Genomic DNA, 24604 nt, shown 5'->3' with positions numbered 1-24604 from the left:
TCCTACTAGGCATTAGTCAATACTAAGCTTCTAGGCTGGATCTTGGGCCTGGTGGCTGTTTATCCTTTCCCAGTCTAACCCTCTTGTCTTTTAGACAAGTACCACAGGGTGACGTTGGAGGCGTGGAGTTGAAGCTTGGTGTTTTGAGGGATGATTCCCATCTCTCGATGTGGCAGCTCATTTTTGCTATTTGCCTTTTTTAAATATCACTAAATACATGCATGCTAGTAACTGTCAGTGGCTTGTCAGGCTTAATCGAGCTGCTTTTACAGGTCTGGATTGCATACATTTCCTTCCAGGTGGGATCTAAACCTCACAAACATTCCAGAGTGGAGAAGAGAGATGATATTGCCAGACAACCTGAGTATGACGTTCATTTAACCCAAACAAAAGTGATTTCTGAAGTCCAAAGAGCATGCAGTACAGAAGCAAACAACTGAGACTCAGACCTATCGCATTCAAATGCAAGCACCCAGCTGACGTGCCCAAATCAGGGGCATCTTTGCCCTGGGAACCTCTTCAGTTAATGAAGACAGAGAGGCACTTGCATGGGGCAAGACAGCCCAGCTACCCTCTGAATCACCTCAGACAACTCTCACTCCCCTGGCTGTAGAAGGAGCTTTGGGTGATGTTGTGTCTAATTTGGGTACCTCTGTGCATGCCTGCACGTGGTCCCACTGGCCACAATTCCTGCCACAAGAGAAGTTTCCAGCCATCTTCTCTCAGGGGTGGAGGGAATATTTGGAGAACACTGTTGGGCACTTGAAGTCAACTTGAATCCTTGCAACATGTCACATTAGCATGCCTTCCCTGCCCAATAGGTTATACAGTTCCCATGCCAGTTCATCCTCTCCTGCTAATATTGCCTCTAATCCATAAAAGTTGTCTTGTGCTGATGGTAGGGATACAGTATATAAACAGTTGGCTCTTGCTGTATGCACTTGGACAGCCCTGGGGAGCCAGCACCCTTCCCCCAGAAGTGTTCAGTTACTGCAGTGAAGTCCTCACCTAGCTTGCCCTCTCATAAGTAAGAAAGACAGGCTGAACCTCGTGGCCCTCTGAGACACTCCCTCCAAGCCTTAAACCATTTCTGTGCCTCTTCTCACCTCCTGTTTTAAAAAAAAATGCAGATGTGTACCTGAACTTCCTGTTCCTGTGAGTCTGTGATGCTCTGTGTTGTGGTCAGGTCACTACCAGCTTCATCTCATTTCTGCCCCCCCAGAGCCACACTGAACTAGGGCACCTCCCAAACGCATGATGATCTGAGCTGCTTTAGACCTGCTTTGGAATGGGGTAAACTGGTCTGGGGGGAGGTGGGGGAGAGGACCCAGACATCTGTCCTTCCTGTAAAACTAGCTTGAGTTGGCCAACAAACACGGAGACACCCAATATCAATATTGAGCTAAAGACCTTTGCTCTTTGCTTCGTTGGCATTAAAGTATTCATGTTGTGGCGAGAGGCACAAAGCACATTGCTTTTTGGAAAGCAACAAATCACAAAAAAATTCTGTTGGAGGCTGTCTTGATTGGACATCCCTGAAATGGGAAATTATGCACTTAGAAAGTGCCAGCTTCGGTCTGTGGGAAAAGTGAAGGAGGAACAGGAGTGAATTGTTCCCTATGGGGAGCAGTTCCCCAGTTCCCCCCTTAAGGAGTGACAGACAAACCTTCAGAGGTAAGCTTGTGTTGTGCAATGTTCAATACCCTTCCCAAGGCTCTTATGGCTGCCCTTGTTACTCGTCTGAATGGTAGCAGAGGCAAATGTTTCTCTGCAGACCTGAGAAATGGTATGCTGTCATACCATTGGTATAAATATTCATCATATTGGACCAACAGGTCCTTGCCAGATAGGTGCTCAGGCAACAGAGGTCCACAAGCAATTTATGAGACAGCTGAACAGATGTTCAGTTTTAGGGGAACTTTATTGATACTTTGTGATGTTTGCTTTTCAGTAGGAATAATGTGTTAAGCTGGGTTTTCCATCAGTGCAATTATAACCAAGTTTGTAGATCCTTCAAAGGATGAGAGAGAACGGTTTTGCCAAATCCTGGATCCCGTTATGGCACACTGATGGTTCTGCAACATCCCTGCCCTTCGCCTTCTCAGCTGAATCTTGCTGGCCCATCTTCCTGTGGCAAGATGAGCATGGTCCAGTGGGGCACTCACGGTGCTTCTGGCTCCTCCAGGTTCTTGTTAACTGCAGAGAAAGGGAGGAAGGTAAAGCAAAATCTGCTCCCAGGAACTGTCTGACACCAGAATTGCCTGCTAGAAGTGACAAGGACTCTGCTCCTGAAGAAGGTCTGCAGGTTGGGTTATACCCATATATTTGAGGCTGTTGGGAGCCCAACACCTGAGCTTTGAACAGGGCCCTGTGGGAGCCAGGACAGGACTGCATGAAGCGCAGACTCTGACCCTGATGCACAACGCACTGCTTGATCCAGAGGACTGCAGCACATGGTCTTGACAGCACCCTGTGCAGCACCCAGGTGAAATCCAAGCTCCTACAGCCCTGCTCCTCCGTAATGAAACCAGCCAAAGACTCCCAAGGATTCCTCCCTTCACCCATGCAGGGCCTGTCTAAGCTTCTCTCCCAAGAAATAGGGCAAGAGAAGTCAGGAACTCAGCTCCCAAGAGCTTCAGAGAGTCCAACTCAAACATTTACTTAGTATTGATGATGTGCTGATACAGAGGCATCTTGCCCCAGACACTGTTGCCCCCACAGGTGCTTGTTGTTACCTTCTGCCCCAGAAACTGCCCTACCTTCCCTCTTTCTGCCCTTTGGGAGCCTTGCCCTATACAAAACCCCCTTGTCAGCATCCCCCTAGCAGGATCCATCCCATAGTCTGACTGTCACTGGTGTGTTTGCCTCTAGTCTGCTGATGCTCCTCTCCCACCAGCTGGTCCCACCACATCCATCCTAAACAGATGCTCTATATTCCTTACAGCTCCCTGCTGTATCCATTTCCCTGCCTCCACCAGCATTATCCTGAGCTGGGGGGAGCCTTCCTGCCCTGTGATTTCCCCTCTGTACCCTGCAGTCCAGCCTGCTGGCTCTGCTAGAAGTGTTTGACCCTGTCCCCACATCACTTCAGATGCCACGGTGATGGGTAGTTACCTGCACAAACAACATCAGCGTCCTCTCCGTGATAGCAGTTGTGTTCACCCCATGGCCTGGCCTGACAGTCAAAGATGCTCTCTTCCGTCCCATTGCATTCGACATCGTCCAGCCAGATGACGTCTGGCCCTCGCCCATAGCGGGCACCTCCCAGAGCCGACAGTGGTGACCCGCAGCCCACCTGCTTGCACACCACCTTGGCGTCCTTCATGTCCCAGTGGTCGTCACACACACTGCCCCACCGGTTCTCATGGAGCACCTCGACTCTCCCAGCACACTTGTTCGGGCCATCCACGAGCCGGACTGGCCCCTCCTCAGGAATGTCCACCTCTGCACCAATGCCCAGAAAATAAATGTTAAGGGAGCGTCCTACGCACCCCACCACCTGTGGAAATCTTGCCTGCTCGGCAGAGGCTCGGGTGTCTCTGAGCACACTGGCAATATGGCAAGGGCTGGGCTTCTCTGGGGTTGGAAGGAAGACAGGGAGAGGGGCTGTGGAAAAAGAGCAGGAGAAAGCTTTCCTGGTCTTCATGGATGGCTGCACGCTCTACTGTGTGTCTGCTTCAAGGAGTCTGCTGATGCTAATCACTCTGCAGCCCAGAGGTGGGAAAGGTACCAGAGCAGTCTCAGTTAGGAGAGGATTTAATGCTGCCCCTGGCTCAGCTACATCTATGTGTCCCCCCTGGGTCATTGGGCAAGCACTGCACCCAATGATGGGATGAGTTAATCAGCTGCATTTGTCTCTTGTTCCCACCAGCAGACATCCACAGAGCTCCACTGGGGCTCGGGACCAGCCCTGAATCAGGCAGGGGTCATATGTGCGGTGGGATCTGCCCATCCTACTGCCAGTACATGCAGGATGGGAGATGGAGGGGGTTACCTGAGCACTCCACGCTGGCATCTTCCACGTGGTTGCAGATGTTGTCTCCCCACGGCTTTGCCTCACATTCGGTGAGGGATGCTTCTGTTCCTGTGCAGTTCACATCGCTCAGCCAGATCTGGCCCTTCCCTTCCCCGTATTTTGACGCTGGAAGGGCTGATAGCGCCGTCCCACAGCCCAGCTGACGGCACACAACCTTTGCCTCCCGTAAATCCCACTGGTCATCACAGACGGTCCCCCAGACGTCGTTGTGAAGCACCTCGACTCTCCCAGAGCAGCGGTTGGGGCCACCCACCAGGCGAACTGTAGTGGAGACGGTGATCCCCGAGTCTGCAGACACATCCAGAGAGCGCGTGCTCAGACCGTGCATTGGTGTTTGTCCCCCCTCTTCCCCAAGCCTCTTCCCTCTTCCCTGCCCTGCCCACAGCAGCCTCTCCTCCATAGCTTTCTCCGCATACGACATGCAACTGTCCAAGCAAGAAGGACAATGCAGTCTTTTAACCTCAAGCCTGAGCTGAAGAAAAATGACCACAGAGCACCTCAGTGAGCAGAGAGGAGAGAACCTCCCAGACTGAAGCCCTCTTTCATCACATAAGGACCCCAGGCCACCAGCAGGACTCTTAAGTTAGCACCAACTCAGTAGGGGAGTGCTCTGTAGGAAGGCCTTGTTCCTGTCCAAGGTTGTGCCCACGTTGACTGTGAGGACATCCTAACACATGGCTGGCAAAAGTGGGAGAATGGAAGGATTACCTGAACAAACTGCGCTGGCATCTTCCCCATGGTAACAATTGTGCTCCCCCCATGGCCTTGCTGGGCACTCAGAGAGAGCAGCTTCCACCCCTGTGCAGTTCACATCATCCAGCCAGATGGTGTCAAATCCTCGTCCAAACTTGGCTCCAGTGGGGGCCAGCACTGCATCCCCACAGCCCAGTTGCTTGCACACAACTTGGGCATCATTTAGATCCCAGTCGTCATGGCACACGCTGCCCCACTGTTCTTCATGAAGTACCTCAACCCTCCCAGCACATCGGTTCGGGCCTCCCACCAGCCGGATTGGCCCGGGCTCAGGTATTTCTGTTCCTGCAAAAATCAAATGAGGGAGAAGTTTTGGGACAAGTCTCTGTGCCCCTGGTCACCTGGAGAAAGCAGAATCTCCCATGATGCACCAAAACTGTCTCTGCTCATCCCAAATGCCTGTCAAAGGCTCCCTTCCTAACTTCTGGCTTGGGAAGAAAAGTTAAAGGGAAAATAATATCAGCATGGAGGCCGTCAGGGGAGGGAGGGGACTATCTATGTCCTCTCCCAGCTCTGCAGGTTGTTCCAGGTCCAGGAGTTGTGATGCAACTTCTCTGGGTCAAATGGGGTAGGAAGTTGGAGCTGATCAAAGTCATTCTGGATGGGTCAGAAATTGCACCCTGGCTTATTTGAGGCAGAAGGGCCAATGTGGCACAAAGCAGAAAACACCTGGGAGTTACCTGAGCACTCCACGCTGGCATCTTCCACGTGGTTGCAGATGTTGTCTCCCCACGGCTTCGCCTCGCATTCGGCAAGGGACGCTTCTGTCCCTTTGCAGTTTACATTGCTCAGCCAGATTTGGCCTTTTCCTTCCCCGTATTTAGACTCCCGAGGGGCCGATACCGCTGTCCCACAGCCCAGCTGACGGCACACAACCTTTGCCTCCCGTAAATCCCACTGGTCATCACAGACGGTCCCCCAGACGTCGTTGTGAAGCACCTCAACTCTCCCAGAGCACTGATTGGCACCATCCACCAGGCGGATCTCAAGTCTGGTTGTGTCTACATCTTCTGGAGAGAGCAGACACCCCAGGGTGAAGATAGGGAATGAGAAAGAGGGCTCTTCCTCCCCAGTGAGGCTGTCGCTATTGCCAAACCAGGAGGAAGAAAAGCGCAGGGTATTCTAGCATTCCAAATCCTTGGTGGTTGGGAACCGGGTTTTGAGCTGGGAATGGCCAAAAGCTGTAGGTGTTTGTGGGACTGTAAGTCTGTTTTGAGATATAAATCACAGGGTTCATTTTCAGCTGTAAAGGCAGAGGTGTAGCCCCCCAGAACCTACCCCAGCATTGAGGTTCTAGGTAAGTTTCCCCATAGTTAAGGCCAGTGTCTCCCAACAAATGCTGCCACAAGGACTAGAAGCAGGGAGGAGAGAACTGAGACAGTTCTACCCATTCCCCAAGGGAAGGGTTGGGTTTGCTCAGCTGTTGGCCATGATTGCTGAGTGCTGTTGTGGACCTACAGTCAGCGCTCGGGAGTGGAAAGGACCTACTCAGTCCTGTTCCTGCCATTGAAACCACCAGGACACACAATCCCTCTCAAAACCTGGTTCCAGTTGCCAACCCTCCAATTACAACACTGCCACCCTAGTATCAAGAGCCAAATCTCTCTGGATACCGTTGTCCCTTTGCACAGATCTGGGGTGCTGTAGTGGGAGAAATTCAGGGACTGAAAAGTGCCAGGGTCTGAAACCCTGAAGCACCTCCACACTGGCTCATGGAGCCAAGGGGACACCAGGCATTCCTCCGTCTCATGAAGATCAGTCGTCAACATCGAGGCTCTCCCAACTTCTGGTTTAACTTTGCTAAAATGAGCAGCTGTTTTGATAATATTTTGGATCGGTACTGCTCCTTTCACCCAGAGATCTCCAGCAGGTACCAGCTGCACCTCACAGAGCATACAGGAGGTAGAGTCAGGTCTTCTCAATCAGCTAATCAGGAGAATGTGGTTTACAGAGAGAAGATCATTGGCCACAGAAACAGGTTTCAGACCAAGGTCTCTTGGCCCCGAGCAGCATATTTAAATCTCCAGATCAGACATAGCATCATTCTGCATGACATTTTATGATAGCTGTGTGTGCTGACTCACACTCCACTCTCTGCTACAAATACTGACCTGCCAGTAGGACTCCTGCAAGGGAAGCTGAAACAGAAGAAATATAGGATGTTAGTCTGAGTCTCATGAGCTCTGCAGAGCGTGGAGATTCAGGACAGCAAAACATTGGGCAAGAGACAAAACTCTCTGAGCTCTGTTAGAGCCCATCATCGTTCTCTGTCTCCCAAACGCAGCTGTCAATGGGCTTTGCCTATCCTCGTGCATGTCCACAGGACTTTCTTGATACAGAGATCAGATAAAGAGAGAAAACCGAAGAAAAAGTCTGCTGGAAAAAAAAAAAAAATGGTTTGGGCAGATAATGTGAAAATAGCATAACAGATTCCTCTCATCCAGATTCAGGCACCTGAAAGTCAGTGTCCAGACAGATTAGATTAGATTAGATTAGATTAGATTAGATTAGATTAGATTAGATTATCTAGGCTCCTGTGACAGCCAGTGGAAAGAGCTGAGTCATGGCTGATGCATGCCAATCTCATCCTAGGGCTGGTGTCTGAGGAGATGGTCAAATTGGGGTTGGAGGTGCTCGTCTCTGCCTAGAGACTCTGGATGTGACACCCAGCTCTTATCAACAGCCACGCAAGAGGTACACCGCTGAATGAAACTGCTGAAAATGTGATGAGTTGCAAGCAGCGTGGCATTTTTACTTTTTCCTTGCAGTCAGGACCAGACCATGAAGAAACATTGCCATGTCGGAATTATTATTTAACCCCAGGACTGCTCTCAGTCCTGCAGTCATTAATGGCAGCAATGAAATGCCACAGGAACGGCTATGGGCCTGCTAATGGTGTTGTGCAAAGAAGCATCTTCAAGGTGGAATGTGTCTGGAGATTTGTGCAAAGAGGTTATTCCCATTCAGAAGATTTCCCTGAGGATTAACTAGAGGTCGAGGCAAACCCTGGGAGGGAAAGCCTGACAAAAAACTTGCCAGGATCTGTTTTTCTTGGTGTCCTGGTTTCAGCTGGGATAGAGTTAATTTTCGTCTTGGTAGCCGGTATGGGGCTGTGTTTTGGGTTTAGGATGAGAACAATGTCGATGATACACTGATGCTTTGGTTCTTGCTAAGTAGTGCTTAGTGTTGCTAAATAGGTGCTAAGTGGCGCTCACACTGGTCAAGGATTTTTCAGCTTCCCCTGCTCTGCCGGGTGCACAAGAAGCTGGGAGGGGGCACAGCCAGGGGGGCTGACCCAAACTGGCCCAAGGGCTATTCCATACCATGTGATGTCATGCTCAGTATATAAGCTGGGGGAAGAAGAAGGAAGGGGGGGACATTGGGAGTGATGGTGTTTGTCTTCCCAAGTAACTGTTATGCGTGATGGAGCCCTGCTTTCCTGGGGATGGCTGAACACCTCCCTGCCCATGGGAAGGAGGGAATGAATTCCTTGTGTTGCTTTGTTTGTGTGCACGGTTTTTGCTTTGCCTATTTAACTGTTCTAATTTATTTTACTTCAATTATTAAACTGTTCTTATCTCAACCCACGAGTTTTCTCCCTTTTACCCTTCCGATTCTCTCCCCCATCCCACTGGTGGGGAATGAGCGAGCAGCTGCGTGGTGCTTAGTTGCTGGCTGGGGTTAAACCACGACACCTGGAAACTCAGGAGAAGGGGACTTTGTGTCCACTGTAGAAGGTCAACAGCAAAGAAGAGCTCAACACAAACAATTTCTGCTCCTAAATGCAGCAGCCTGGCAAGATCCCAAGCATTGACCAACAGCTTCAGGCAAGGGCAGAACTGCTGACACCAGGACAAGCATTAGCGTTATTGCCCAGGTAAGTCTTTTTTCCATCTGCCTTTTTTTATTTTTAGCTACTTCTAAGGTTTATGGGTTGAGATGTCTAATGGTTATCCCCCTTCTCTGTAAATTCCAGTTGCATTCAGATAATATATCATCTTGGGAGCCTGAAGAGCCTACCCACATACCGTAGCCACCGAGCATGCTCAGTGCCTCTGCCCTTTGCCACCAGGTCTGGTCTCATCCCTGATGCATGGGAACAAAGGAAGATATAAGGAAGAAATTTTTTATGATGAGGATGGTGAAACACTGGCACAGGTTGCCCAGAGAGGTTGTGGATGCCCCATCCCTAGAAACACTCAAGGTCAGGTTGGACGGGGCTCTGAGCAACCTGATCTAGTTGAAGATGTCCCTGCTCATTGCAGGGAGGTTGGACTAGATGACCTTTAAAGGTCCCTACCAACTCAGACCGTTCTATGATTCTATGAACCCACACAGGCTAGGAACCCACAGCAGAGGAAGAGGGGCAGGGAACCCCACCTTGTGTGCTGCTGTCTTTGCTCTCGAGGGCTGGGATTCAGTTTCCGAATGAGACACTTCTCAATGTGTCTAGGTATTTGTGCCACGGTGGGGCAGCATCCAGCTGTCCACCTGTGGCTGTCTAGTGACATCTGAGGGGATCTAAGTGTCCACATTCAGCTATCAGATATGGATCAAATACCACCAATTGCATTTCAGTTCCTCGCAACGTCCCATTTGCTTTGTGCTATGGACTGTAGAAGAAGCAATAGTGGAAGAGGAGAACCATTGGCAAAGAGATGCCAAGGCAAAAGCAAAGAGAAAAAAAATCCCACCTCACTTACCCCAGAGACATGCCAGGAGGCCAAGCCTCATGTTGGTAGCAAAGATACTGTGTGCTCGTTGTCTCCACAGGAGAGCAGGGCAGGGAGGAGGCAGGACATGCACCCAAGGGACTGGCTATTTGAGAAGTCCCCCTTGTCACGGCTCCTCCCCTCCATCCCCAAAACCTCCCTCTGTGTCCCGTGGCAGGTGCTCAGCAAGTACGAAAAGCCAAGCCTCTGCCAGGAAGTGACTCTTGTGCCACGAGCATCACGTAAGCTGCAGGATTGTGAAACTGGGCTGTTTCGAGAATCTGCTGAGCAAACAAGTCCTCTCAGGACAGCCAGTTCTGGACCATCAGTGGCAGGGATGAGAGGAGACAAGGTTTTGCAAGTTGCCTTCCAGGACTGGCTTCAGGCAGCTGCAGGGATAGGGCATCAGTGCCCAGGCTTAGCTGGGAAAATGGGTATGATCCCATGCCGCTAATGCAGCACAAGAAGATGTAAAAAAACTTTTCCCACTGCTGAAAACAGTGTCTTCCAAAAGTGGAAGTTTTTTCCAGTTTTTCTCCCATGTTTGTCCCAAGAGGCGGGAAGTCTTCATGAAATTTGGTTGCAAGGTTTGTGTTTGTTCACAATCCAGTTAATTTTTCAGTTGGCGTGAGACCTCCTCCCAGTCTTGACAAAGCCAGATGTGCAAGCGGCAGGATGCTCTGTCCCTGGACAGCGGAGCCAGGCTCCCAGGTCCCCTACAAGGCTGAATCACCCAGATAGTTACATGGCCGAGCAGGGAAATGATGCTGCAGGGATATGCTGATGCTGCTACCGTGGGTGGGATCTACCTCATGCCAACTTATAAATCTGGAAAATGCATTTGCATACCTTGAATGCTCAGCAGGTATCATCAAGCACTCCTAGGAGGTGGTTGCAGTTAGGTGTCGGACTCAGACGCCCGTACCGGAGATGTCTAAGGGGGAAGATCACCCAGGGCTGGCTGAGGAGGAGGAGGATATCCTGAAAGGAAGGTGATGTGACGCTACGAAAATTGGACTGTATGCCCCACCACTCAGCAAAATCCTCGACCCCCTCTTTGCATTTGCACTAGCTATCTGGGCAAGTTTGGCCCACAGGACCATCGCTCAGCATCATCTCTAGGAATACAGGTGGGTGAAAAATAGCTCAGCTGAACACACAAGAAATGCTTTACTGCTGAAGACACACAGGAATATCTTTCATCCCAGGGAGTCTGCGTTGGACAGACGAGTTTGTGCAGCTCTGAGGTACTCCTCTGCTTAGACTCTACAACCCAGAGACTACTTGCAGCACCTCCTTTGTCTTCCCCATGCCAAGGAAGAGTGTGAAGATAACCTCTGGAGATGACTGACAAGGAGAGAGCGTCCCTGGCACAAATGGAGGGTAGGAGTGGGTGACAACTTACAGGCAAGGTGAATGAGCGTAGGGATAGCAAGTCTTTTCCTTGCAACAGCTGGTCCAGCAGATGAAAGGTGAAGGTGATGGGCCAAAAAAAGCAGGCCTGAATAAATATAAGTCTCAGGCTACCAAGGACCATGGCCTTCCCAAAGACATGCATCCGTCCAAGTTCAAGTCAGGTCCATATTAAATTCGGTATCAAGGCTGTGTGTGGCGGAGGAGAGCATTGCATCCAACTGAGAGCAGATGAATCATAGAATCGTAGAATAGTTTGGGTTGGAAGTGACCTTTAAAAGTCACCCAGTCCAACCCCCCTGCAATGAGCAGGGACATCTTCAACTAGATCAGCTTGCTCAGAGCCCCTTTCAACCTGACCTTGAGTGTTTCCAGGCATGGGGCATCTACCACTTCCCCTGGGCAACCTGTGCCAGTGTTTCACCACTGTCACCGTAAAAAAGTTCTTCCTTATACCTAATCTGAATCTACCCTCTTTTAGTTTAAAACCATTACCTCTTGTCCTATCAACAGGTCCTAATAAACAGTTTGCCTTCATCTTTCTTATAACCCCCTTTAAGTATTGAAAGGCTGTAATAAGGTCTCCCCGGAGCCTTCTCTTTGCCAGGCTGAACAACCCCAACTCTCTCAGCCTTTCTTTGTAGGAGAGAATATAGATGAGCTCTGTATCTTAGCATTTGAAGACTGTTCTCATCTGTTTGCTAGTCTTCAGTTTTGCTCACTGAGGACATTTTCAGTCTCTCCATCTCTGTCCTGTTTTCTATGCTTAGATAGCTGTTACTGCCTCCCTTCTGGCCACTCTCCAGCAGGCCAACAGTTGGCCAACACCCTTCTTGAAAGCTGAGGCACACACCCAGCCGCTGATGTGCAGCAGAGCCCTCAGCACTCCTGGGAAAAGACAACGGTCACACAGACATCTCGTACATGGGAGGACCCCCTGTTCCAGACATCTCAGGTGAGGTTTGCTTTTTTCGCAATACCCACAGGTTGTTGAGCCACAGCCTGTTGTGCTTTGATACTGATCCTTGGGTTCTTCCCGCTTGTGGGGAGTCTGGCCAGTAATTCCTGGTTTGTATTTGTACAGTCGATTACTTGATAGTTAATCCCAACAAACCTGTATTCGTTATCTTCTAGGTGGCTACAAATAGAAATATTGGCTTTGTGCTCAATGTTCTTCCAGGAACTGAATTTAGACTGAATCTTCTAAAATTCACCAGAGTTCTTTCCTTCCCCCCAGCTTCTTCCCTCCCTTGTTCCCTCTTCCTTCCTCTCTTCCTTCCACCTTCCCTTCCTTTCATCCTTTATACTTCTCCTCCTCTCTTTCTTCCTCTCTCTCTTGTTCATTCATTTATTCATTCCTTCTCTTAAGATCCAAGTGGATCAAAGTGTAATTTTGACCACGTAGGGAGGCTTGGAGCAACTGACTGTGCATGAGGGTCCTTGCATGGAGTGGTACCCCTTGTACTATATGACAGCTCTTGACATCCACTGTGGCTTTCCTGACACTTTCTGGAGTTTCCCAGCATCCTTTACTTGGAGTAACCAAAAATCCAAAAAGAAATTCCTCTTTTTTCCCTGCTGACCTGTTGAAAACACAGTCCTGCCCAGCCGTGATACCTCTGCTCAGGACACTGTGAAGATAACCTGAATTTCCTGATTTTCCTTCAGCCATACGCTGGGCACCCCAGGGAAGGCAGTGACTTCGGCTGCTTTACCATCATAGCTGTTAGTCAGTTCTCAACATGGAGCAGCAAAGACCTGCTATTTATTTAGCCAGGCACTCGATCTCTTCCAAGTTGAAGCAGTGTCTATGCTGTCTTTTAATAACATCATCACTTTCTCAGGCATGCCAGGACCAAGCTTTAATATCACTGGCATTCTTAGGGTAAAAACTCAACCATTTGTTGAGTTTCACCATCAGACCTGCTGTGTTCATCAAGCTTTAATATCACTGGCATTCTTAGGGTGAAAACTCAACCATTTATCCTCTCATCATCAGACCTGCTGTGTTGAACATGGCTCTGTGGACTACTCCATGTAGCCAAGGCATGAACCAGCTCACATTCACACTGCTGAGGGTTAGCACCACGCAAAGCAGACTAGCTATGCTCATTCTTCACAGTGCTTGGTTTGGATGGGCTCTTTGTCCCATGCATGAGGATATATTTGCATTGTTTTTCAGCTCAAAATGTTCGAGGTAGTAGGAATTATTTTTTTTTTAAGCCTGTCAGAGAGTTGTTTTCTATAGGATGAAGATGACATCTGTTGGGTACACTGTTGAATGGCAGGGAAGTGTCTGCATGGGGAGGGCAGAGCTGGCTACAACAGAGCCAGAGCTGAGAGAGGCAAAAGTAGTCTGCTACATCTCTACACAGTTTGTCTGGGGTGGGCTCTGGTGTGAACTGTCTCTCAGCTGGGCTGTGGCTTTCCCTGCGGAAAAGCTGTGGTTTGGTCTAGAAGAGAGGGTGGGATAGGATTAGCACGCATGTGATGTAAACACCGAGGGAACTGGCAAGAAATTACTTAACGAAGAGATATCTTGTCTGGGACCTCATGTCTGTGCCGTGTGGCAAGGTTAAATTTACAACTGCAGCTGGTTGATCTGAGGTGAGAAGGTGTAAGCATGTCGAGATGGGAAGGATGCTCTTCACGTATCTGAGGAGATGCATCCGAAGAGAACTGAAGCATGCTCCGTTTGCATTCTCCCTCTGGAGGCCATAAAAACACGTTCCCTGAGCACAGCGATTCATTTCTGTGGCTTAATGAGGGCTCTGCATTTAAGAGCGAGTTAGTAGGAGAAAGGGTAATCGTGAACTGAACTCTTTTTTGCTAGAACAGCTGCACTTGCTGTATTTTCTTTGGGCTCTTCTCCTGCTGAAAAGGAGTTTGAGTAACTCTGAACATACAAGGCACATTGTTTCCCAAAGCCAGCAAAGCCCTTTAGTGGTCTCGTCTTTGACAGAAAGCCTTTGCACACACCATAGCACATCCCACTGGCCTCTATCTGATACCCTAATGTCTCTAAAGGCAAGATGGGTGGGATATGTGCACTGAGTGATGCTGGAGTCACCACGTAGTATCTAAGACATCTTCATCAGGTTATAAATACGGCACAAGGGAGACTAGCAATTTTCTGTAGTGGATGACTGTCTGTATTTAGACAAATGAGCACTTTCCTGTGTGTTTGTGTCAGTGCCTACATTTGATTAGTAAACATTCAGGGTTCCTTTTATAATTACTCATGATTTAATCAATACACATAGTTCAAAGTAGTATTTTGGCCTCTGCAGACATTGAACAGGGCCCAGCCCTTTGTCAGAAAGTCCTGTGCCAGGGTCCTTGGGGACATGACAGCTCTCCATGTCCATTCCCACATCCCACTCTCTTTTAACCTTGGCTTTTTCCCCTCCCCATACTATGGTTTGGGGTGGGCTGTTGCACCAAGGCTCCACGGTATATGTTCTTACAAAGCCTTGCTGAGACATTAACCCAAACCTCAAATTTTAGCAGGATATGGGGGAGAGAAATGTCATGCTGGGTGTAGAATCAGCCACATATAGCTCGAAGGCAAACATTTCAATAAGGCACTCAGACATCTGGAGCACAACACATGAATGGGGTCATTTAACCCCATTATTTTATATAAGAGGAAACAATTTTGACTGTGGTTTTGGGGAGTACCTTCCAATGCCATGTCACACTCTTTCTCATTATTTCTCAACTCCTGACCCAGTGGTCATTGGGTAGAATGTGGTGGCCATGAGCAGGTGTGCAATAAAGGTGGCCTAGTCTTCACTGCCAACAGGGCTAGAAGGGTGCCTTTTAGTCAGGTCATCTTCTGGCTGTGACATTGCTCAAGACTTCAATAGGGACGTGCCAACCATGGCACTGCTCTCTGTCTCTGGGACAACTTTCCCTCTCTGGACAGCGTCTTGCCAAGCCTGGAGCCATCCCCTGGTGGCTCTGGTTGCCTCTGTCAGGCAGTTAAGCTGTCATTCATTACAAGCAGTACTTTGGCAGCTGCACCACTGCCAGGAGCTGGGCTTCCCTGCAGGGTCTCTGGAGGCTCGGGGGTACACAAACCACAGAGCCATCTCTTGGCCAAGGTCCACAAAGGCCCTTCCCCTTCTTTGATTCCCCAAAACCACTCTGTGGGGACAATTGTCTAAATCTTGTAGAGGTCTGATTATCTGGGATGCTTCTGGCTGTGGTCCCTAGGGAGAACCCATCCTGCGCTACGCCTCTTTCAGCACAAGGACAAGGCTGTGCTTCTAAATCCCACCGCGCCGTGCACAACCAGCCTTGCTTCATTGAAACCCATCACCTGGTTTAGGCTCTATCAGGCTGGGCCAAGGGAGGTGCAATGGCACGCTGTCTTGTCTGCACACCCTTTCCTAAACTCTTGTACAGCACCCTGGCCCTAGAGCTGACCGTGCATGTCCGCCTTGGACATGTCCTGTGTATTTGAAGAGTTCTCACTCTTGGCTTGGAAAGTGGAGGGGATATTTTGCCATCCTGCTGTTCAACCCATCCCATGCAAGGAACAGACTGGAATTCCAGGTCCCCAGGGTCTGGCAGCCAGCCAGCCTTGCTTTTGCTCAGATTTTATTATTAATATTACTTATCTCACCATTTGTGTTAACACCGGCAACACACCCGAAACACCTCTGCATTCAAGCAGCCCTTCCTGTTTTCCCTGCTGTTCTCCTGTTTGATGAGCAGCCCCAAGAGAACATTTCGGGGAGTTGCAGCTCCCAAACCAGGTGCTCTGGCCAGTGGATGTGACAGGCAGGATGTGTTTCATCTGTGTGCTCTCAGGCATGTGCTACTCTCCTCGGCCTGCCGAAGAGGAATGTGTTGGAGGGCAGGGAGGTGGGTCCTACCCTGGGAGACTTAGAGACTGCCTCAGGGGAAAAAGGGTCGAGGGACAGAGAGGAGAGGCACAACCCAGGAGAAAGCGCCCATCCAAGGGGAAAGGGTGCAAAACTGCAACAGAAAGTGCTGGAGCGTGTCCAAAGAAAGAAGAGCAACGAAGCTGGTGAAGGGTCTGGAGCACAAGTCTTATGAGGAGCAGCTGAGGGAGCTGGGGTGGTTTGCCTGGAGAAGAGGAGGCTGAGGGGAGACCTTCTTGCTCTCTACAGCCACCTAAAAGGAGGCTGTAGCCAGGTGAGGGTCGGTCTCTTTTCCCAAGTACCAAGCGATAGGACAAGAGGAAACAGCCTCAGGTTGTGCCAGGGGAGATTTAGATTGGATATCAGGAAAAATTTCTTCAGCGAAAGGGTTATCAAGCACTGGCACAGGCTGCCCAGGGAAGTGGTGGACTCCCCATCCCTGGAGGTATTTAAAAGATGGGTGGATGTGGTGCTTAGGGACATGGTTTAGTGGCGGATGTAACAGTGTTATGTTTATGGTTGGACTCGATGATCTTAAAGGTCTTTTCCAACCTAAATGATTCTATGATTCTATGATTCTATGAAATTAATTGCTTGCACACTGAGGTTCAGTACCTTTTGCAGCCCTGGGTACAACCCCCTCTGTCCAACAGCAGCCAGTTACCCCAGTTGTCGGTGGCTGGTTTATACCCAGTGCTTAGCTGGCTTCAGATAGGCACAAATCCTAATGCCTGTCCCAAGGAAAGGTCATCTTCAGGCCCTGCATCCTGTCCTGGTAGATCCTGTCAAAGGTCTCGCTCTGTGCCACTGTGAAGTGGTTCTTCCAGTCCCCGCAGATGCCTGAGGAAGAAACGTTTGGGGCTCAGAGCCCCCCCCAGCACGCAGCCCCCCTCTCTGCTCTGTAGGCACAAAGAGGCTCAGCTCTTGGGCCCAGCTACCACCCCAAGGGGGCTGTCCAAAATGAGAGACCAGCCCCATCCCTGCAAACATTCAAGGTCAGGTTGGATGGGGCTTTGAGCAACCTGATCTAGTTGAAGATGTCCCTGCTCATTGCAGTGGAGGTTGGACTAGGTGACCTTTAAAGGTCCCTTCCAAACCAAACGATTCCATGATTCTATGGACCCTGTTCTTCAGACCCAAATGCACCGTGATGCAGCTCTCCAAGACACCCTTGCTCTGGCTGTCCTCATGGGGGAGGACACCTGATGGCGGGGGTCTCCCTGAGGTGTTGTGATTGGGTCCCTCTTGCTCACCCTTCCTCAGGAACCGGCCCTTTGTCTGGTCCATGATGTCTGCAGGGAGCAGGATGGAGCTGCACATTGGGTTCTCCTGCATGGCCATGAAGGAGGCATTTTGCACCACTGAGGAGATGGCATCATCGTCTAAATCCTGCCCCAGGAACCGGCAGAGACGTCTCACGCTGCTGTGCAGGTCCTGGAGGGACAGATGGAGCCTGTTACCACCAAGTGGCTTGTGACACACCAGCATGTTTGGAGCTGGAGGGTCTGCCTAGGTGTCTACCTGCTTCAGCTCTTCATAGGTGATAAAGAAGAAATTCTCTGCGTCCTTCATCTCCATCCAGCCTCGGACATGTTCGAACCAGGAGCCATGGGGCACTGATGGGAGGCAAAAGGCAGTAGGGCAGGGCAGGGCAGGGCAGGGCAGGGCAGGGCAGGGCAGGGGATGTGCAAGGCTGAGGAGGGTTCACACAAGTTTGGGAGCAAGGCAGCCACAATGCAGGACAGAGCAACAGTGTCCAGGCAGCAGGTGGGACTGGGAGGTTCAACTGCAATTGCAGCTGAGCAATGGGTTCTTCTCCAGCCACCTCCACAGTGGGAAGAGGTTGAGGCTAGAGGTGTGTAAGGCTCATGGGTAAGGTCTTGCCAGGGCTTTATAGGGTTTCCTGGCCAAGACTTCCTGAAGATATCTGAACTCTGCAGGAGAAGGCAGGGAAATCCAATTTCCATCTGCTTCAAAGTACAAGAGGGCTTTGTGGGCCTGCATGTCCCTCCAGAAGTGCTTTGCTTTCCTCCTGAGCCATTCACCTTCTCCTGTGGGAAGCTTGGCTTCACGGCCATCATCAGTGGACAGCAGCAAAAGACCCTTGAGCCAGAGGCGATGGGAGACACCACCCACCCCCATGCCCTGAGTAAGCCCTAAACCACACTCATGCTCTCCATTCAGAAAGTCCCTCAGGAACTGCTCGAAGGATGTGGGATCCTCATAGCTGTTACACATCTTGGAGAAGTAGTAGTAGGAGACAACAACATCTTGAGGATCCCGTAGGGTGTAAATAACGGGGGGCAGAGTGCATACAGGAGTCATACGCTCCCAGTAGGGGAAGGAGAGTTGCAGGCCCTGGCACTGGGGTAGATCTGAAAACAGAGGGGTCTGCCACACAAGGCCCAGCTCTGTGCTAGACTCCATCACACAGACCTTGGGCAGGGGTCTCCGTGAACGCACAAGTCCTCTAGAGCCATTGGAGGCTCTCCAAAATATCAAGAGGGTAAGGATGTGAGATGGGGATCTGCATATTCCCACGTGGAGGACACTTGCCACTCTCCTAGGCCAACACCAAGGTCCTCACCCAACACCCCTCACTCCAAGGTTCCCCAGACCCTGGGCGATGGTCTTCCCAGCCCCCCTGTCCCCCTTGAAGCTCTGCATGGGTGCCCGTCCCACCTTGGCACTGGAATGGGAGAAGGACTTGGGGAAGATGTGTCTGGGGAGGTGGCAGGTCAGTAGGCAGGGTGGGGGGTAGCTGAGGGCTGACTCCAGACCCAGACGGGTTGAGAACCAGGGCATGCGGTCAGAATTGAGGACGGTTCGGCTCCAGCTGGGGCAGCCACGGCTGTGAATGAGGCTCAGGATCTCGGTCATCCACACAGTGCCTGCCAGGAAAAGCAGAGATGCAGGGCAGGGGACCTTGCCCGGGGAGTCAGGATGGGAGGACCTCACTGTGCCACAGCTCCATGGTCAGCAGCACCCTCAGCACTGAGTCTGTGCCCCGCCAAGAGATGGTGCTGCCCTGCCAATGCACAACCACTGCAGTAACCCCCCCCCCCAACATTCCTATTGCCCAACACATGGAAAGATTCACCCTCTGAACAACACCTGGAGATGTTTCCAAAGCCCTCACCCCTCTCCTGCCCCTCTCCACCCTTGGCCAGCCCAGCCATCCACCCCTCGTACCAGACTTGGGGTAGGTGACATTGAAGACATCATCATCCCGCACCAGGAACTCATTGTGGGTGAAACTCAAGCTGTGCTCGGAGTTGTAGGCATGGGGGAACTTAATGCCTTTGTATGTCACATAGTGGACCGGCATCACGCCTGGATGAGGATGGAGATGAGGTGCTACAGCTCTGCGCAACTATGATGGGGAGGGAGAGAAATGGGGTAAGGATGCTGACTCCAAGCCAAGAAACCTCTGCCCCCCATAGCAGGTCCCAAGCAGGAGCCCAGTCATCCCATATCCCCAGCATCAGGGGATGTTGGGGATATGGGATGTGTATTATGGGATAACCCACCCGGATACTCTCCAGTCCTTCCTCAAGGGGACCCTACCTCAGCAGCAGGTTGGGGGGCTGCTGGCTCGTAGGGCATTTAAGGAGCTCTAGGGCTAAATTCGTGCTGATGGACCAACCTCCCATCTCCCTCCCCTTGCTGCCCCACGTGTTTACCTGCCCCCTCAGCTTGGAGGGGTGTCAAGCAGCCGTTGTTGCAGGATCTCTGGCCAGCCAGGGGGACAGGAGGTAGAACTTCCCTGTCTGGTACCCAAAACCCAGCTTTGCTCTGCTCCGCTCCAGGAGGTACAGGTCCTCGGAGGTGCGAGGAGCTGGAGGGAGAATAAAAAGGTGAGGGAAAAGTTTTCTGCCCTTGTGCCACCATTCTGGAGCAATGATTAACAAGATCCACAGTCCAGCGGGCATCCCTTTCCTGAGGACGGGGTGAGTGGGCTGGGATGCAGGGACCACACCAGTTTAGGTCCTTTTGGGAGCACGGTGGGGTGGAAGCTGGTGTCCTGTGTCCTCTGCCCTGAACTCCAACCCCACTTTTCTCCCTTGCCCCTTTGAATTCCCACCTAACCCTCTCCCCTTTCCTCCAAATACACTATTTATTTCCCTGAGCTGAAGATCCTTTCCCAGTAAATTTCCCAGTAAATCCCAGTAAATTTAACAAATCCATTAAAAAACGGATTATTAAAATGGCTCATTAAAAAAAAAAAAAAAGGTCCTTCCAGGAAAGGCAGAGATGCTGCTACAGCAATAAGGGATGGGCCAGCTCTTCTTTTTCATTAAAAAACCTTCATTATTGCATTACAGGGAGAGGAAGAGTTCTTCCTCCATTGAGGCGCTATATGGTCTGCTGTAGATCCAAGGACAAGGATGTTTAATGCCATTAATTAGAAGCAACCAATGCTTCTCATAAATAAGGCGGCCATGCAGTCATCTGCAAAATTAAAAGCATTTTCTAAAGGTTCCCCTAGGAATGCAGCAAGTATTCTGCTTTCTTGCAAAAGGCCTGCTCTTTTGAAAATTTTATGTAACATGATATGCTGATAAAAGTAGACTGAAAAATAAGTGCATGGGGTGCTGGCAGAGTATTTGAGAAGTAGTAAATATTGGCTTTGAGTGCATCGGACAGTTGTTTTTTTAAGACAACTAACTAAACCTGTAATTTCCCTTTGGATCCTGCTTTGTTTTCCAAGCAAATAGGAGAAAAAAAGGGGATTAAGAAATGTTTAAACACTTCAAAGAGGAATGTTAACCCCGCCAGGGGTAGGAGGTTAACAGTGGAAGTGGGGAATTAAATTAACCCTTGGAATTACCCATCACCTTCCTTGCTTCGAGTTAAGAAACAAGTTAAGCAAAACTAAAAACTACAGGCAAAACCTCAAAGTATTACCAATTTTTTTTCTTTGCAATCTGACCGGGTATCTACATTTTTCAGAACAGACCTGAAAGAAGTCTGTCTGGTGTTTTATAATCAGCAGGTAATAATTAATAACTGTAGGCTTGCCTAACTCCAAAAAGTATACTAGCCTAAATAATTATTAAAAATTAGATAGCAAATATGTTTGTAAACACCTTGGCGGGGATGAATTGTTAGTTAAACGGCATCATCTGTATTTTGGAAATACATATATCATCATATTAAAAGGCATTAAAACATTCTAAGCAGTGTTTGGTTAGTTAAGATCTAGAGAAAATCAAAAATGAATATATTAAGTTTTAGATATTTTTAAGTTTTCTTATTAAAAAAACCCATCCATGCTACTGGGGAAAAAAGAAAAAAAAAAAAAAAAGGCAAAGAAAGATTTTAAACTGCAGCCAGGGCATTTAAGGTAAACTTTAAGGAAAAGCCTGTAACTATAAAGATCATCAAGTATTAAAAATATTAACATGCAACAATTCCAAATCAAACTTGTCATGTCAGAATTAATAGCAATTAAACAATATTTAAAAGCTAAGAATGAATGCATGCTAGCATTTTAAAACATAGTGATGAGGCATGAAGATAATAAAACAACTTCTTCAGCACTAAGGTTTTAGAAAGAAATCCCAAACTTACCCAAACTGGGATCCACAGCAATTTAGAGTGAATTAAAATCAGTTAATTAATTAAAGTTACCACTTTAAAATTAATTAAAGTAGTAATAGAGCGGTGAAGTCTCATTAAAGAAAAGCCATTTGTACTAAAGTGGAAGAGAAATCGAACGCATCACGCTTTCCAGGAGCACGTGCAATTCCCCCGCTGCTGCAGATCCAACAGGACATTGTCCCCAGCTGGGTGGAAAATTAGAAATAAATAAATAAATAAAGCAGCAAAAATATCAATATCTGTTTTGGAGCAGTATTTTTTCAGCTGGATAGGATGCAGTGGTTAGACACTCTGGGTAGGCACTGAATTATTAACCAAAGATAGAGATGGCAAGAGGTGGTTTGTTTCAGGATCAGTCAAGCTCTAGGTCTTCTCTGGAGGCACCAGTGGTGCTCATAGATGATGGGGAGCAGCAACACGTCCAGATGGGATTATGAGGAGCATCAGGTCCCTCGGGGACGTGAGTCCCTGCCCTTCCCCACCGAACATAAAAGGAACCTGGCAACTTTTAGGTGCCTAAAAGGTGCTTATAGGCGCAGCCCTCCAGGCTGGTCAGCGTGGTGGTCCTCCGTTGGGATGTGCCTCAAAGAGGTCCATGTCACCACGTCATCGTGCCTCAACCTCCACCCGTTGCCCCAAGCCAAGTCCTTCCTGGGGTCTTCCTGGAGAGGAGATAATAACCCTTTTCTTCCCCAAAATTTGAGATCAAAAAATGAATAGTGCCTGGATGACAACTGGGTCTGTCCGTCCAGCAAATGGAATCCTATCAATGGATAAATAATAATGGCCCATATATTTTAATCCCAGTTGAACCTCGACAACAATTGACAACCTTTCTAATAGATACAGAAGCACAAATTTCAATATTAACACACCAGGATGCTGAGAAGCTGGGTATACGACCCGGAGAGCAAAGAGTTAAAATTACCGGAGTAAACGGAGGAAGCGCTGTTTGCCAAACTGCTAAAGTTAATTTATGGTTCCCTGGTGAGAAGCATATGTCGTCTACTCACTTTGCAGTTAAAGGTCACGACGAAAACATTTTAGGGTTTGATGTTTTAAATGGACGAACCTGGCTCTTGCCGAACGGCAGCGTGCGGTCCTGGGTTCAAATGTCAAGCCTCACCCAAACAAACCTTGAGAAGCCACAGTGCGTTTGCTCCGCGCAGCTCCGGCACTCCCTGATTCCAAGATTACTAATGTCCCCCAGGATCCAATTTTTGCTGCAGCACGAGCTGGAATTTCTGAAGTAAGAGCTGATTTGGAAAAATGACAGATCATTTCCAGAACCCGCTCCCCATATAATTCACTGGTTTGGCCAGTTAGAAAACCAGACGGGAGATGGCGATTAACGATCGATTATCGGCATTTAAACGCCAACACAGCCCCACTAACGGCTGCGGTACCCAATATTGCAACTTTAACTGCCACGCTACAAGCAGCTGCACACCCGTGGATGGCAACATTAGCTATAAAAGATAAGGTTTTTATGGTCCCCTTACAGGAAAAAGATAAAGAAAAATTTGCTTTCGCTTGGGAAGGTGTACAATAAACCTTCAATGGACTCCCACGGGGATAGAAGCATTCACCTACAATTGCTCATGCTGCGCTTGCCTAACATTCACAATCTCACTCCCTCAAGATGTAAAACGGTATCAATATATAGACGATATCCTAAAGGGACCTCTCCTGAAAAGCAGGGGGAATTGGCAGCAGCAGTGTGCAAGCATTACGCAGAGCAGAAGTTCAAATTCCACCTGAAAAATGTCAAGGACCAGGCAAAGACGTAAAATTTTTAGGTACTCGGTGGATTGCAGGTAGTGCAGCAATTCCACCAGACACCCTAAATAAAATAGAATTACAAATGCCCCGGTCTAGGAAAGAATTACAACAGCCTATGGGTACTTTAGGGTACTGGAGAAAACACGTACCTGGATTTTCTCATTGCTCGTCCACTGTATTCACTTTTACAAAAGGGAAAACCATGGAAATGGAATTCAGAGCACGAGGAGGCGGTCAAGACTGACACCAGAATTAAAAACACATCAGTCACTGGGACGACTACACCCCCGCGATCCTCTTATAGGGGTTTTGCAGAACATGGTACTTATTGTCATTTATTTCAAACTGGCCCTGATGGACCAAAGAGACCGCTATTATTCAGTTCAATGGCATTTAAAGGGACAGAACAGAGATACTCTGAATGAGAAAAGGGACTTTTGTCTTTAGTCTGCGCAGTTAAATAAGTTGAGAAAATACACCAAGGGACGGCCTGTGCAAACCAGAGGTCCATTTAATTTATTAAAAACAGTCCTAAAAGGAACCTCTCCTCCTGAAGGAATTGCACAGAAGCCCACCATCAAGAAACGGTAGGCCGATCTGGTGGGAGCAGCAGACGAAATACAGCTGACGGAAGGACACACAAAAATTTCCAACTTTCAGAGGCCTATCAACGCAGAGCCATTAGCACTAAACCAGCCATTGAAACCTTCACCGATCCTAGATGCACCTCCCTTCACTGAAGAAACACCGACTGAGGGCATTTGGTTTCCCGACGCCTCAGCAAAAAGGGTAAATGGCAGCAATACAAAGCGGCCGCATTAGAAATTAAGACTGACAAACAAGTGCTAGAAGAAGTGGAAGGTAGCGCACAAGTAGGAGAATTAAGGGCAGTTGTTCCAGCAGCACAAGATGGAGCAAAAGTTATCTATGTCCATTCCTATGCCCTGTGGGCAGGTGCCACTCAATGGCTCTGTCAATGGGAAGCCCTCAATTGGGACAGAAATAGATCCCCAGTTTGGAGAACTGAAGATTGGCAATTATTGCTAAATATAGTTAGGAAAACACCGTTTAAGATGGGATGGGTGAAAGCATATGCCAAAGACAACAAACAAGCCACAGGTTTGTGGCTACCTGTGGCTACCAAACCAAAAGGTAGATGAATTAGCCAGAATTAGGGGAATAAAACCAGAGAATACACTAGACCCCGAATGGTATCGGTTAGGGGAATGATTACATCAGAAATTAGGCCACACGGGCTGAGAAACCCTTTTCTGTGCAGCCCAAAGCCGAGGTTGGCCTCTAAAGAGGAAAACTTGTGAAACTGGTCTTACAGAATATCCCCAGTGTAAACTGAAATTGCAAACAAATCACCCTGCTAAAGCACCACCTCTACATATCAGTCAAGGAAAACC

At 49.0% G+C, this 24604-nt stretch overlaps 3 protein-coding genes across 5 annotated transcripts in view; 1 reads left to right on the top strand and 2 right to left on the bottom strand.

Moving 5' to 3' along the window:
- The window catches only part of LOC104022629 (uncharacterized), a 132768-nt gene that overhangs the window by 15197 nt on the left and 92967 nt on the right, over positions 1 to 24604 (top strand). The window lies entirely within an intron of this gene.
- LOC148053676 (scavenger receptor cysteine-rich domain-containing group B protein-like) lies at positions 1938 to 9623 on the bottom strand. Of its 3 annotated transcripts, none has more exons than XM_087773051.1 (7): positions 9493 to 9623; positions 6901 to 6927; positions 5470 to 5799; positions 4745 to 5074; positions 3995 to 4324; positions 3115 to 3444; positions 1938 to 2196 (listed from the first exon to the last, which is right to left on the bottom strand). In XM_087773051.1, exons 1-7 carry the CDS (start codon positions 9521 to 9523, stop codon positions 2162 to 2164), a joined length of 1413 nt encoding a protein of 470 aa, XP_087629177.1. In that variant the 5' UTR covers positions 9524 to 9623; the 3' UTR covers positions 1938 to 2161. The 3 variants fall into 3 exon arrangements, with proteins under 3 accessions (XP_087629177.1, XP_087629179.1, XP_087629176.1); XM_087773053.1 differs by having other exon boundaries at positions 5470 to 5796; positions 9493 to 9586; XM_087773050.1 differs by lacking the exon at positions 9493 to 9623 and having other exon boundaries at positions 6901 to 6967.
- Positions 15834 to 19624, bottom strand: LOC104022627 (sulfotransferase 2B1-like). Its single transcript, XM_087773057.1, has 7 exons — positions 19490 to 19624; positions 18999 to 19179; positions 18489 to 18697; positions 17972 to 18104; positions 17328 to 17422; positions 17060 to 17240; positions 15834 to 16646 (listed from the first exon to the last, which is right to left on the bottom strand). Exons 2-7 carry the CDS (start codon positions 19132 to 19134, stop codon positions 16531 to 16533), a joined length of 870 nt encoding a protein of 289 aa, XP_087629183.1. The 5' UTR covers positions 19135 to 19179; positions 19490 to 19624; the 3' UTR covers positions 15834 to 16530.

The sequence above is a fragment of the Nipponia nippon genome, unplaced genomic scaffold, assembly GCF_047370975.1.
Source record: "Nipponia nippon isolate SJK-2023a ecotype South Korea unplaced genomic scaffold, ASM4737097v1 scaffold_38, whole genome shotgun sequence".
Classification (NCBI taxonomy): Eukaryota; Metazoa; Chordata; class Aves; order Pelecaniformes; family Threskiornithidae; genus Nipponia; species Nipponia nippon.
The sequence above is the reverse complement of the archived record's forward strand: the minus strand, read 5'-3'. Positions and strand labels throughout refer to the sequence as shown.

What these genes read in the sequence shown, in the direction of transcription:
- LOC148053676 (XM_087773050.1), bottom strand. Translation starts at nt 6,967, where the DNA reads ATGAGACTCAGACTAACATCCTATATTTCTTCTGTTTCAGCTTCCCTT. An exon ending in TGCCAGCGTGGAGTGCTCAG is followed by an intron (nt 3,445 to 3,994) that starts GTAACCCCCTCC and finishes GCATTGGTGCAG; the next exon opens with AGGTGGACATTCCTGAGGAG. An exon ending in CGCTGATGTTGTTTGTGCAG is followed by an intron (nt 2,197 to 3,114) that starts GTAACTACCCAT and finishes CTTTCTCTGCAG; the next exon opens with TTAACAAGAACCTGGAGGAG.
- LOC104022627 (XM_087773057.1), bottom strand. Translation starts at nt 19,134, where the DNA reads ATGCCGGTCCACTATGTGACATACAAAGGCATTAAGTTCCCCCATGCC. An exon ending in TGTCACCTACCCCAAGTCTG is followed by an intron (nt 18,698 to 18,998) that starts GTACGAGGGGTG and finishes TTTTCCTGGCAG; the next exon opens with GCACTGTGTGGATGACCGAG. An exon ending in GGGCCGGTTCCTGAGGAAGG is followed by an intron (nt 16,647 to 17,059) that starts GTGAGCAAGAGG and finishes TTTCTTCCTCAG; the next exon opens with GCATCTGCGGGGACTGGAAG.